This window comes from Mirounga angustirostris, unplaced genomic scaffold (genome assembly GCF_029215605.1).
Source record: "Mirounga angustirostris isolate CCGP_5_RB_7025 unplaced genomic scaffold, mMirAng1.0.hap1 SCAF_4, whole genome shotgun sequence".
Classification (NCBI taxonomy): domain Eukaryota; kingdom Metazoa; phylum Chordata; class Mammalia; order Carnivora; family Phocidae; genus Mirounga; species Mirounga angustirostris.
In genome coordinates, this window is record NW_026991712.1 from 142312251 (window position 1) to 142327873 (window position 15623).

The 15623-nt window shown below is 38.7% G+C and overlaps 1 protein-coding gene across 1 annotated transcript in view; it reads right to left on the minus strand.

Annotated features, from left to right (window-relative positions):
- HOOK1 (hook microtubule tethering protein 1) overlaps window positions 1-865 on the minus strand; it is a 60458-nt gene extending 59593 nt beyond the window's left edge. Inside the window, exon 1 of the mRNA XM_064589059.1 lies at window positions 650-865. Within this exon, the coding sequence (XP_064445129.1) occupies window positions 650-712 (63 nt within the window). The 5' untranslated portion in view covers window positions 713-865. The remainder of the gene's footprint in view (window positions 1-649) is intronic.
- Between the last annotated feature and the right edge of the window lie 14758 nt (window positions 866-15623).

Here is a 15623-nt window from a genome sequence, read left to right on the forward strand (position 1 = left end):
CGCAAGAAAAGGGGAATACAAGCCCCCCACCCCCCAACATGTCTTCTTCTGCACACAGGAAATACGTGGAAATATCCCTTCTAAATGACTTCTACAAAATCGGATGTCCTGAGATCCTGGAGAAGCTCTCATGATCCAGGAACCAAAACCACCTCTTGGTCACCTGTGTCCAAGCAGAGCAAAGTGGTTTGGGTGGGAGAGGAGTTTCGGAGGGGGCCTTCGCTCCCAACTGGCACAAAGATCCGTATAAGAAGGCTGTTCAGCAGACAGAAGGCGAGAGAGTCGGTGGCCCAGAGGGAGAAAATAGGGCAGCAAGGAGTAAAGGGGACGGACACTTGGCTCCAGCCACAGCTGTCAGAAGCATGATCGGGGGGAGTAAGAGGAACCTCCTCCGTCCCTACCTCCAGAGCTCCCTTTACCCTTCCCTCGTCTCCAGACACAAACATACACACACTCAAACACACACACGCCTGCCTCGCGACCCGCAGGTGGCACTCCCGCGGTCAAGGGCGACAGGAGACGCGGAGGGCAATGAGCCCGGTCCGCGGCGCAGGTGGCCCAGCTTACTCCTCAGGCTCACCTGCGGAGAACTGGGGGCCCCGGGCACCTCGCCTCCGCCCCTCGGCCCCCCTCGCCCTCTCGTACTCACCCAGATGATAAGGCTGTCGCACAGCGGCAGCTCGGACTGCGGAAGCGGCTGCGTCTCTTCCATGGCCGGGGCCGCCGTCGACTACGCCGCTGACAGGGACACCTCCCTCCTCCCCGCGCTCCGCCAGGAGCCGGCGTCGACGACGACCTACTCGCCGGCGGGGAAAGCTCCGTAGCCAGGCCCAGCCCGCGCGGCTCACGCGCGAAGCCTCGCGCTGCCGACGTCGCCGGCGTAACCCCCTCCTCGCCCCCGCCCCCGCCCCTGCTCCGCCCCCCTCCGCAGTTAGCCCCCTCCTCGGTCTGGCCCGACCGCGCGGCTCAGCACCTGAGCCCCGCCCCCCGCCCCGCCCCCTCCCGCCCCTCCCTCTCTTCCCCCCACCTCCCGCCCACTCCCGCACACCTCTCCCCGCCGCACTGAGTGACCAGAGCGCGCACCAGTCACAAAGAAAGTAGGTGCCCGAGAGGGGCGGCAGGGGCGGCAGGGGGCGGGAAGAGCGGGGATAGGTTGCGCAGGAGGGATTGCTGATTGGACGCACCCTCTGGGCTCCGACCAATCAGTGTGAGACAAGACAGCCTCCGGGAGGGAGCGCGAGAGGGTGGGAAGGGGTTTGTGACCTGGCAGGTGCGGTGAGGACGGGGGCGGGGAGCGCGCGTGCGCGGCGGGGCATTGTAGAGGCTGAAGCTCGCGCAGCCCCAAGGGCAGAAGAGGCAGCGGGGCTCCAAGCGTAAGTAGGGCGGGCTCAGACATCTTCGCGCCTTCTTTCTCGAGGTAGGGCAGCGCCTGGCTACACCTGTGGAGACCCACGCTCTGCTGCCATCATGTCTTCAGAAACAGATCCTACCCAAGAATAAAAAACTCTCGCGATAGGGAGAGCTGATTTTTTTCCTGGGCGCTCAATGGCAAAGGACATTTTAATTTGCAGGCATGGCAAAGAAATGTGTTTGCTAAGGGGGGGAAATACCATAAAGCTGCTTAAATTAAATAAGCTCTCACAAGATCACAAGCCACGGGCAATTTTATTTGAAATGGGGCAAAAGGGAAGACCATTTTCAGGTAGGAAAATGGAAAATGAAATCACCTTGAAGTTTTCAAAAAACATGGAAGATATCAGTGTAAAATGCTTCCGATTTTCCTTTGGAGGTTGAAAACCCGTCTTTTTTGAGAATGTGAGGGAGGGGCTGACTTAAAGTTGGAAGCTCTCCAAGGTACTGATGTATGGCTTAGGCTGTTGAACTGGGTTGGGATATTCTTACTCTTGCTGTTGATTTCCATCACTTCACTCATTCATAAACTCATCAGTCCATGCGCTGTGTAAAAATGCAGCTGGCTCGTTTATACTGCCGCGTCTTTATATTTAGACATTGAAAGTTAAAAACTGATAGATGACTGCAATTAAAAGCTCTCAAATGTAAATCAGTCTCATTCTAAGAATAGAGTCCTTGCCTTTGCTATCAAGTCTCTTAACATTATTCCAGAACTTTCTTACCCCATGTGGAGTCGTTTTATATTTCTGGACACTAGCAACATCAGTAAAGTGACTTAATGAAGAGGAGAAGATCTAGGAATTGAAGACCTGGTCTGAGTCTTGACTTTACTCCCCACTGGCTGTTAACAGCTTTCTCCTGTGGAATCCAACGTCCACATTTCTACAGTGATGCTAGCATATGACACTAACCTGCCCGGTCTCGTTCACAGGGGCAAAACCGATAATGGATGTGGAAGAGTTTTATGAATTGGATAGTCCTTTACAAATATGAGTTACTACAATCATATATGCTTATCACTAAGAGCCACAGGTGAATTACCAGGAATATTTAAGAAAAGTAACTGGGGGGCAACTGAGTTATTCTTCTGAGCTCTGTAGAAGCAGAGAACAGATCCTCAGAGAAGGATGCTCTGTTGTCTTCATGATACTAGGTCTAATGGGAAAATATGTGAAGGACATGATCAGTGAATTCAAAGAAGAAATACAAATAATTCAAGGAAATATGAAAAGGTTAGAAAAATGCAAAACATAAATCATTGAAATAAAACAATGAAAAAAATAATGTTGAGAAGAGTGAAGTGCACTTTCATACAAAGCTGGAACAAACATTTTAGAATAATTTTTCTATTTTTTTTTAAGATTTTATTTATTTATTTGACAGAGAGAGACACAGCGAGAGAGGGAACACAAGCAGGAGGAGTGGGAGAGGGAGAAGCAGGCTTCCCGCTGAGCAGGGAGCCCCATACGGGGCTCGATCCCAGGACCCTGGGATCATGACCTGAGCCGAAGGCAGACGCTTAACAACTGAGCCACCTTTTCTAATTTTCTGTCAATGTTTGTCAAGAAACTTTAAAATAGCCATGCTATTTAAACCCATGATTCTATAATTCCACTTCTGGTCATAAATTCTATTGAAATTATCAAAAATGTAGTCAGGTTATGCAAAATGTTATGTACTGCAATTCTATTTATGCTGATCAATCCACATACAATAAGCAAGAAAGGTTAACTACATTATAGCCAGTTTACAAGATAGATTATTTGGCAACTAATAAAAACAATGCTTTGGAGAATAATATAAATTCATAATGATATATAACATTAAATTAAAAATTCATATATAAAAGTATGAGCCATATGATCTCAACATTATATTTATTTAATATGTGCACAGCAAGAAGACAAAGGAATGTTCATCAAACTGTCATTTTTATTTATGGATAAAGGGATTATTTTCTGTAATCTATATTTTTCAACCTGCAATTAGTTTGTATTACTTTATAATTAGAAAAATATATATATTGAAAAAAAGCCTAATACAATATAGTCTATCATTTTCCAACTGTTGACATTCATTTCTAAAAGTTGGCATCTATATTTGGAGCACTGAATAAAACTGATTTTTAAACACTAGTTGTGGGGTTGTAAATTGGAATAATCTTTTGAAAAATTTTTGACAGTCTATATCAAGAATCTTTAAAATGCTCAAATCCTTTAAACCAATAGTTTCACTTCCAGAATCTATTCTAAGAAAATAATCAGATGCCAACAAAATTGTTGATTGCAGTGCTAGTTATCAAAGTAGAAAAAGAAACAGCCATTAAATGTCTGAAAGAAGAGTGATTAAATACATTATGGTATATCCATACAATGAAATATATTGTAGCTATTAAAATATTTTGAAAGAAGTTTAATTGCTCAGGAAAAGGCTTAAAGAATAATATCAAAAGGAAAAATTGATGATACAAATCTGTATATACAGTATGGCTCTCTCCCACTCTCGCTGTTTTATATATATATATACTATATATGGAAATTTATGTATGGATCCCTATTTTGTATGCATGTGAGTGTATATATATACCCACTGAGAGAGAGAGAGAACGAGAAGAGAGACTAAACAAACCAAAATGTTAATAGTAATTTTGATGATATCAGGGTATTGAAATAATGGGTAAGTTTTACCTTCTTTGTACTTTACAGTAATTTAAAATTTTTCTTCAGCGATTTTATTATCAGACAAAAAAACTGAAGGCTGAAAATGATTAAAATTTTTAATATGGCCAGATCTTAATGTGGAAGAATACATATAAGAATACACACACACACACACATACACACACCTCTGTGTCTGTACAGAAGGAGATTGAAAAGAGAGCTGGTTAGAATTAAGCACAAACTTTAGTGTTACGGAGACCTGATATGATGAATATGATCAAGTGGCTGCTAAGTTTTTCTGAGTCATTCTATTCAAGATTCAGTTTCCAGAGAGGGCATCCTATTGGCCTGGTATAGGATATGTGTTCAGCCCTTTGCCATAAACAGAGCACGTCCCAGACTATCTGTTCCACCAGGACTAGTACCAAGGTGAAATTATGGGGTGGTTGATGGAGGGTGGGGGAGATGGATGCCTGACAAAATAATAATAATAATAATTTCACATGGTTTCTGTGAAGATCAAATGAATATAAAATGCTTAACAGAACATTGCTCAGTACACGTTATTATACACACTGTGTATATGTCTTGGGCTGTGTGTGTGCATGCTTATGTTTCCACTCATTTTTTAAAACAAAGTAAACATATTAGAATATTAGCAGTGGTTATTCATTGTGATTATTAATTTTTATTTTCCAATTTCATCAAAGTGAACAAATACCACCTTTTTAATTAAAACAAAAGATAAGTAAAATTAAATTAAAATTAAAAAATAAAAAATATTTTCTTAGAGAAAGATAGGATCAGGATGAGGTTTTAGACTCTGAATTGGGCTATAAGTGGAAGGAGAAATGATAAAAGAGAATCTCTGATTAGGTATCTCAAATAGAACCATAGTAGGCTCTACTTGTAAAGAGGAAATCTGTACCTTGCCCATACAAGTGATGGTGAGAAGAGATAGAAACGTCAAAGGTTTCCCCTGCTGATATCTAGATACCCTGAATGGCTGAGAGTAGACCTCAGGTAGAGGAAAACTCTGGCCTGGACAGGCACTGATCTAGATGTTCAGACACAGCACCCATTCTAGCAGAGTGACCATACCAGCTGCAAACCTTCCAGGTGGACCTCATTAGCAAAGCACTTATTTCTGAAGCAAACTATTGGGCCCCATATACAAGATCCTTACGCATTGTTTAGGTGCAGCTGTACCTTGCATAGTCCCTCAACCAGAAATCCTACAGATGTTTTAAGGACAGAAAGGGAAAAGGGATAAAGAAAGGGAGGGTAGGAGGGGAAAAAATGCAAAATAGGCTAGATCTCAGCAACAGAGAGAGGAAGCCAGAATGATGTAAGATCTACCATAGGGGTTAACTTGGTTTTCTATATGATACCTCCAGGATTGGTCTTCAGTCCACACTATCCAAAGAACTATAGCAGACTCAGGTTATGTCCAATCAGCATCAAGGTCCACAGGCAGTTAAATGTAACAGCAGATACTTCTAGATTGATAATTTTCAGAATCTGAGAGATACTTTGGAATGATGGTGTCTAGGCTCTGGGAAAGATTTAAAAGCCCTTGTCAGAGTTCTAGGGAAAAGAAATGGTGACAAAAATTGACATTTTAAAACTTCTACTTCTTAGGCATGTGATCCCAGTGGGCATTAGTGCCTAGATCTACTAACTACTGTACTGGGTTTAGGGAAGCAAGACCAATCCCAGGCACTAACCATGGGTAAGCTTTGGCTTTCTAATAAAGAGAAAATCTTGGATGGCACTGACTTGGATACTCTGTAGATCTGAACTTCTAGGTGATGGGGTTGGGAGAGACTTCATCTCCACAGATACTTCCAGCTGGGGTACCTATTTGGGTAGAGACTAGAGGAAGGGGATCAAGGATGTGGACTACTTCTCACTGTATAAAAGGAAATACTTATCTAGGGGCGCCTGGATGGCTCAGTTGGTTAAGCGACTGCCTTCGGCTCAGGTCATGATCCCAGGGTCCTGGGATCGAGCCCCACATCGGGCTCCCTGCTCAGCCAGAAGCCTGCTTCTCCCTCTCCCACTCGCCCTGCTTGTGTTCCCTCTCACGCTGTCTGTCTGTCTCTCTCTCTCTCTCTGTCAATTAAATAAATAAATAAAATCTTAAAAAAAAAAAAAAAAGGGAAATACTTATCTATTCCTCACACTGGCCAGGAACTGAGTCCTGTTATGAAACTAAAGCTACATGGAGACTGTAGGTGACACCAAGAATTTTGCTTTTGGTGCTTTTATAGACTTAAGTTCAAGAGACTTCTATATCATTTAGTGAAACTGCCTTTTGATGCATTTCAGTTCAGTGCTTGCAAGCAATGTTATCACTAACCTGGTGGGCTGCCCAAAGAGAAACTATTTTAAGATTTTGATGGAGAAATTCAAGTTAAGGGTGAAGGCATCTCTGTTACTGGGGCATGTACATCTATATAGTACAAGGGATTTTAAAATTACACTATAAGCAGAAAAATTGCAGGAAGTAGACTCTGAGATGGAAATTAGCAGGCAGGAGGTTTATTAAGAAGTGGTCTTGGGAATTGAGGGCTGTGGAGAAGAAAGGGAAGCAGAAGTGCACAGAGGGAGAAAGCAGGCTGTGGTGCAGTTATCTAATGAAAGTTTCAACCAACCCCTGGGGAGCTCTGAAGCTAGAGTGGCCCTTCCAGGTTGTCTGAGTTTGGATGAAAGTGACTTAGTCTTTATGCCTCCATGTTGATCAATCATTGGATGTGAGCTCTCCTGAAAAGGTGATGTGCCAGCCAAGGCAATTCACAACAGCATTCCCAAATGTTGGGGATCTGGGCATCACATCACATTATCTTCCGGGTGGAGGTGGTATGCCATCATTCAGAATGGTAAAGCATGGTGTCAGAAATGGAAAAGTATCTCTAACGGTGGCAATAGTATAACTGCAAAGTTAAAATGGTCACAGAGGAAGAATGTTGGCATTGTCTCTTATATTGAAAAAGCTCCAAAATGGAAGGGGATTGTAGTCACAGCTATAATTTCATGTAGGGACTTGGTGTCAAATCACTAAACAGATGCCACCTTAGAGTAGTTGGGAAACAGAAATTACAAAAAGATAAATCACAGCACAGGGTAATATTATAAATTGAATTTTTAAAAAGATTTATTTGCTTATTTGAGAGAGGGGGTGGGGCAGAGGGAGAGAGACAATGTCAAGCAGACTCCCCACTGAGTGCAGAGCCTGACGAGGGGCTGGATACTACAACCCATGAGATTATGATCTGAGCCAAAATCATGATGGGTCAGATGTTTAAATGACTGAGCCACCCAGGCGCCCCTAGAAATTGTATTAAAACTGATGGAAAGGGATGTTTAGTTTGCCATTTATTGAGTTAAAATTAATATAACCATCTTATTTATTAGGCATATTTAAATTCATCCCAAAGTCCTAAGTGAAATAAAATTGGACATAATTATTTCATCTTGTCCTAAAGTAACTCAGATGATTAAAAAAATTAATAAAAAGATATATGTACTCTGTTTTCAAAAACTTAAAAATAGGTAATAAGAAGACATTTAGTAAAATGTACTGATAGTGTTACCAATCTAAAGTATCACTGAAACCTATAAATCCTATACTTTATATTTCAGTTTAAGTGAATCACAAGACATGTCATCATTTTACACTCTGTTAAAGAGATGATCCATGCTTACCATTCTATTGGTGACCCTATTTTTTATGTAAAAAAATCCTTCTAATCCATGTAAGCAGATTTTAAAAATAAAGGCCAATATTTAAACATATTTTGAGATTTTAACACTTTTTTAATTGAAGTACAGTTTACACAAAATGTTACATTATTTTCAGGTGTACAAAATCGTGATTTGACAACTCTCTACATTATGCTATGCTCACCACAAGTGTAAACTTGAACTTTTACTTCAAACATAATTCTCCTTATAAACTTCACATGATTTTTCTGAAGAATAACTAAACTGACCATTTGGATTAAATAACTGGCCTATTCTTTACAGTGTATTTTTTTCTGTACAAAGTTCTTTTTTGGTTATAGTTAACCAACCACATTTTCTTTTCCATATATATATTTTAAGAGTAACAAAAATAATTATCCTTTGCCCTTAAATACTTCAGCATCTATCTTCTAAGAATAAGGACACTCTCTTAAGATAACCATATGTAATTGTCAAACTTGGGAAATTTAAATTTAATATTATTATTTAATATGAAATACTTCTTTAAATTTACCTAATTGTCCCCCAATTTTTTTCTCTTTTTTTTCCCCCTCTGGAATCCAAAATCAAGGAATCAAGAATCATTGTGTTTATGGCCATGTCTCTTTTGTCTCCTCTAATGTAGGTCAGTTCCCTATCTGGATGTGTGTATGTATTGTGATATTTCATGACAACAACATTTTTGATAGTCCAGTCCAGCAAAATTTGTCAGATTGTTTCTTCATGATCAGATTTATTTCATGATCATGTTTAGCAGAGGTTATATTGTGAGCTCAGTGCACCACATTGGCAGGAGCATAGTATTGGATTGTCCAGTTATGGGAGATGTTAAATTTTATCATTTAGTTAGGATGGTGTCCACCAGATTTCTCCATTGTAAAGATACTTTTTCCACTGCAATTAGTAAATCTTGAGACTGTGTGGATATATGGTTCCTCAAAAGTTTATCAAACAGAGCTTTTAGCATCCATATTACTGTCTGAATTAATTATTACTATGGCGGTCATAAAATGGTGATTTTCTATTTCTGTTATCCCTCTTATATCCATTAATTGGCACTATTCTGTTTTTATTTTTTTTAACATTTTTTAAAGATTTTATTTATTCATTTGAGAGAGAGAGAGCACAAGCAAGGGGAGAAGCAGAGGCAGAGGGAGAAGCAGACTCCCAGGTGACCTGGGAACTGGATGTGGGGCTTGATCCCAGAACCTGGAGATCACAACCTGAGCCGAAGGCAGAGGCTTTATCATCTGAGCCACCCAGGTGCCCCACTATTCTGTTTTTACAAAAAAGGGTTTTTCCTCTTCTGTCCATGCCCACCTTTAAATTTTTTAAGTGTAATTATGGATTCATAAATGTATTTTTATTCAATATGATATAATCCATTCTTGTCACTATTCATTTTAATCATCAAATTTTCCCAAGATCAGCCAGTGGGAACCCTTTCAAGTTGGTCTGTGTGTCCTTTCTGCATACCTCTCCTGTTTTTTAAATGCTTCTGTACTTTCTGGGACAAGATGTTTCAGGTGCTTTCATGTCCCTATCCTGGAATCATCCATTTCTCCAAGAAGCCCTGGCTCCATTTTGTGAGGAATGATGTTTAGTAAGGCTGAATTTCTGTAACCAAACATGGTTCCATTTTATAATGATAATTTCATTCATTGGACATTCGATTTTAGTCCCCTGTTAAAATGAGCATGTTGCTGTAAAAATTCAGTATTGAACCTAATAGTCATTTATTACATTTTAGGGTGAAAGTATTTATCATGTCATGTATTTTATAAGGGCTAAAAAGCTAAGGGAATGAAGACACTGAACAATGTGAAAGTGGGAGGGACAATGGAGAAGTGAGAGGGACCCTGATGAGGAAAGAAGGCGGGTGTCAATTTCTTCTCTTCCAGGCACCTCACATGCAGGACATAAATTAATCCTCACGTAAATCCTTATTTCTGCAAATGAGGAAGCTAAGTTACAATGCACATGGCAGGCAGCCCGTGTGCCCCCTTTGTAACTGGAGAAGCCTTGCCTGTGCCTTCTACGACACCACGCCGTTCTGCAAGCCAAGCAAGGAGGTCTGTGGGCTGAGAAGAAAAAGTTCACCCACTTCTAAATTTGAGAAACGCAAGCTGTGAACATGCTGCCTTCCTATTTCACTTGCAGTTACTCATTGTGACTTGCATGCACAGCCACCCTCACAAACTTTGTCCTTTGGTTGAAAAAAATAGCTTCAAGTGTTTCTCTCTACTGCTCAGGAAGCCTGTGGGAAACAATTCTATTTCATTTGCTTTCAGTGTTGATTCAAAAAGAACAGATAAGCATCTCAAATTGAATGCTGTCTCAGTTGGATTATTCATTACAAGTATTGCCTATTGCCAGAAGTTAGTGCTAGTGGTGGGAAAGCTTGTTGCAGGCTTGTAAGAGATAACTGAGACAAGTTGCCTGGAAAACAATGTTGGGTACAAAGCCCAGAAGAACATGTTTTTCTCCCCTTCTTCTTATTACCTTGGTGAAGTTCCTGAACCTTCTTGGTTCTCAGTTTCTCACTATAAATGGGGATAATAATAGCTTGCCTGCCTGAAGAAAGAAGGCAGGATATCTAGGATAACATCACCAACCACATTTTAAGTGCATTCTATAAATAGAACATTTCCTTTGACTCTGGAAATGTGGGGAATTATAAGGCAGAGTTTCTACCCTTACTATACTTACCACATAATTAAGGATGCTGGACTTGCACATCAAAAAGGCAAATAAATAATACAGAGACATAGTTGTAACAAATCATATGTCAAAGAGGAGAGAAAGGATTAATCACCAAGGACATTATAAGCTTCCCAACTTAAGATAATAGTAAAGTACAGCTTTTTCTTTTTTCCTACCAATGTTTGAAAGAAAAGAGAGAAAAAGGAAGGAACAAAGGAACAAAAGGATGAGTGAAAAGTGAAGGGGGGAAGGGAAGGAAAAAAAGAAAACACAGGAGGAGCCGTAAAGGTAACTACATAGGTAAATATATGTCAGTATTTTAAGTTGCAACTCCTATTTTTCCTATGTGACTTTTTAAAAAACTGCATAAGATAATAATTATAAATCTATGTTGATGAGTACACAATATATAAAAATGTAATCTGTAGCAATAACAACATAAAGGGAAGGATGGAGTTGCATACAAGAAAACTTTTATATATAAAATTGAAACTAACTTGATACTCATTCAAAGTGCATTGCTATAAATTAAATTGTTAATTGTAATCCCCCTAATTAGATGGCAAACCACTAAGAAAATAACTTAAAAATGTGTAGGAAAAAAAACCATGGTATACTAGAAAATATATATTTAACACAAAAGAAGGCAGTTACAGAGGAAATGAGAAAAAGATATAGGACGTATAGAAAACATAGCCAAATAGAAGTCCTTTTTTATCAGTAATTACTTAAATGTAAATAGAATAAAAACTACAAACAAGGGGTGCCTGGGTGGCTCAGTCGGTTAAGTGTCTGACTTCAGCTCAGGTCATGATCTCGGGGTCCTGGGATCGAGCCCCACATCGGGCTCCCCGCTCAATGGGGAGTCTGCTTCTCTTCTCCCTCTCCCTCTGCCACTCATCCTCTCTCTCTCTCTCTAATAAATAAAAATCTTAAAAAACAAACACATAACCAAAGACTCCAAACAAAAGGCAAATAATGGGAGAATGGAGTAAAAAACATGACTCAGCCACATGTTATCTACAAGAGGCTCACTTTAGATCCAAAGAAAGCTAAGTTGACAGAGGATATGAAATATATTCCATGCACATACTATTCAAAAGATAGCTGGATTGGCTATATTAATATCAGACAAAATAGAGTTTAAGAAAGAAATTGTTACAATGGACAAAGAAGGACATTACATAATGAGTAAAAATTAACCCATCAAAAAAATACACTAATTATAAACATATAAACCGAGGCCCAAAATATATGAAGCAAAAACTGACAGTTACAGATAAAATAGTTCAACAATAATAGTAGGACACTTATATACCCCACTTTCACTAATGGATAGAACAATGAGACAGAAGATCAACAAGGAAATAGAAGCCTTGAACAACACTATGAAACAACTAGATCTAAGCGACTTATATAGAACACTCTACCCAATAGCAGAATATACATTCTTCTCAAGTGCACATAGAACATTCTCCAGAAAAGACCGCACATTAGGCCATAAAGTAAATCTCAGTACATTTTAAATGACTGAAGCCATACAGTGCGTTTCCTCTGACCACAATGGAATAAAATTAGAAGTAACTGTAAAACTCCTAGAAGAAAAACAGAGGAAAGGCTCATGACATTGTGTTTGGCAATGATTTCTTGCATATAACTCCAAAAGCACAAGCAACACAAGCAAAGTTACAAAAGTAATTGAACCAAAAATCTTCTGCACAGCAAAGGAAGTGGCCAACAGAATGAAAAGGCAAACTAAGAATGGGAAAAAATATTTTAAAATCATATATCGGATAAAGGATTAATATCCAATATATGTTTTTGCTCAACAGCCAAAACAAATAACTTAATTAAAAAATAGGCAACGAATTTGAGTTGACATTTCTCCAGAGAAGGCATACAGTGGCTAACAAGTATATGAAAAAATGCTCAACATCACTAATCATCAGAGTAATGCATATCAAAACCACAATGAGATATCACTAATATCTGTTAGGATGTCTAATATCTATATATATCTATCTGTATATATATATATATCTGTATTTATCTATCTATCTATAAGTTAATAAGTGTTCATAAGGATATGGAGAAATTGGAGCCCTTGTACATTGTTGGTACATGTAAAATACAAAATGGGGCAGCCTTTGTGGAAAACATTATGGGATTTCCTCAAAAAATTAAGATTAGAACTACCATCTGGTCTAACAAGCATATATCTAAAAAAATTAAAATTAGGATTTCAGTGAGATACATGCACTTCCCATGTTCATTGCAGCATTATTTCAATAGCCAACATATAGAAATAACTTAAATGTCCATCAACTGATGAATGTGGTATATACATACAGTAGAATATTACTCAGCTTTTAAAAAGAAGGAAATCTGCTGTATGTGACAACATGGAATAGCCTAGAGGACATTATGGTAAGTAAAATAAGCCAGTCACAGAACAAATACTGCCTGATTCCACTTATATGAGGTATCTAAAATAAATTCTTAGACACAGAGAGTAGAATGGTGGTTGCCAAGGGCTGGAGAAAGGGGAAAATAGGGAGTTGCTGTTCAATGGGTACAAAGTTTCAGTTATGTAAGATAAGTTCTAGAGATCTGCTTTACAACATTGTGCCTATAGTTAACAACATTGTACACTTAAAATTTTTTAAGATAGTAGATTTCATGTTTAATGTTCTTACCACACACACATAAACACACACACACACAAATCCTTTCAGAAGGAAAGAATGGAGAGAGGAAGGGAGGGAGGAAGAAAGAAAGAACAGAAGGAGAACTGGCAAATTCACAAATACGTGGAAATTAGACCACACATTCTTAAACAACCAATGGGTCAAAAGGGAAGTCACAGAAAATTAGAAAATACTGTGAGATGAGTGAATAAAGAAACACAACACACCAAAACTCATGTGATGCAGTTAAAATTGCTCAGAAGGAAATTTGTGGTTCTAAATGCCTACATTTTAGGAAAAGAAAAATCTTATATCAATAATCTCACCTTCCTAAGCAACTAGCAAGGAAAGAGCTAACTAAACCCAAAGCAAGCAGAAGAAAGTAATAAAGATTTGAATAGAGACAAATGAAATAGAAAAATAATAGAGTAAATGAAATAAAAAGTTGGCTCTTTGAAAAAGTAACAAAATTACCAAATATTTAGCTCTGCTAATCAAGGGGGAAAGAAAGATTCAAACTACTAAAATAAAAAATGAAGTGGGACATTACTGTTGACTTTATAAAAATAAAATTTATAAGGGAATACTATGAATATTTTTAATGTGATATTTTACATTATTTTGTTAAACACACACAGCTTCTAAAAGCCGCACAGCGGTACACAGCTGACATGTACTGATTTCACATAGCCATGGTCCGTTTCAGGCCACGTGGGGTTATACCATGCTCTTTTACACTTGGCCCATTGCCAGCAAAAAGCCCAATGTGTATTCTTTTTCTTTCTTAAGTTTTTATTTATATTCCAGTATAGTTAACGTACAATATAATATTAGTTTAAGGTGTACAATATATTGATTCAACACTTCGATACAACACTCGGTGCTCATCACAACAAGTGCACTCCTTAATCCCCATCACCTACTTTACCCATCTTCACCACTTACCTCCCCTCTGGTAACTATCAGTTTGTTCTCTATAGTTAAAAGGCTGTTTCTTGGTTTACCTCTCTCTCTCTCTCTTTTTCCCTTTGCTTATTTGTTTTCTTAAATTGCACAGATGAGTGAAATCATATGGTATTTGTCTTTCTCTGACTTCTTTCGCTAGCATAATACTTTCTAGCACCATCCAGGTTGTTGCAAATGGCAAGACTTCATTCTTGAGTGATATTCCATTGTATACATATACCACCTCTTCTTTATTCATTCACCAGTCATCAAACATTTGTGTATCAACAAATTAGATAACCTAGATGAAATAAACATAATTCCTCTAAACACACAAACTACACAAACACCAGCTATCAAAACTTACTCAAGATGAAATAGAAAATCTGATCAGACTTAAAACAAGTAAGGAGATTGAATCGATAATCAAAAGCCTCCAACAAAGAAAAGCTCAGAACTGGATGGCTTCACTGGTAGAGTCTACCAAATGTTTTAAGAAATAACACCAATTCTCCTCATACTCTTCCAAAAAATAGAAGAGGAGGGAACACATTATTCTATGAAGCCAGCATTACCCTGATATCAACACCAAAGACATTATGAAAAAAGAAAATGATAGGAAAAATATCCCTTATGAATTTAGATGCAAAGGTCCCCAACAAAATGCCAGCAAACCAAGCCAACAGCATATTAAAAGCATTATATCCCATGACCAAGTAGGATTTATCCCAGGAATGCAAGCGTGGTCCAGCATATGAAAAACAATCAATATATTATAGCATATTAAAAGAAGGAAAGAAAAATCACCCACAGTCATCACAATTGATGCAAAAAAGCATTGGATAAAATTCAGTAATCTTTCATGATAAAAATACTCAGAAAAGTAGGAAAACAAGGCAACTTCCTCAATGTGATAAAGGCCATCTATGACAATCCCACTCAATGTGAAAGAATGAAAGCTTACCCTAAGATCAGAAACAAGACAAGGATGTCTACTTCTGCCACTTCTATTCAACATTGTACTGGAAGTTCTAGTCAGAGCAACAAGGCCAGAAACATAAAATGCATCCAAATTGGAAAGGAAGAGGCCAAACTCTCTCTAGTCACAGATGACATGAATATATTATATATGCACGTTTTTAAGTAAAAACTTGTATGCAAATGTTTATAGCAGCGCTATTCACAATAGCCAAAATGTGGAAACAACCCAGTGTCCATCAACAGCTGAACGGATAAATAAAATGTAGTATACACACTCAATGGGATATTCATCAGCCATAAAAAGGAATGGAAGTACTGATTCATGCTACAACATGGATGAACCTTGAAAACAGTAAGCTATGTGAAAGAAGCCAGACACAAAAGGCCACATACTGTATGACTGTATTTATAGGAAATGTCCACAAAAGGCAGACACAGAAAGCAGATGAGAGGTTGCAAGGTGCTACGGGGAGGATGGAATGGCCAG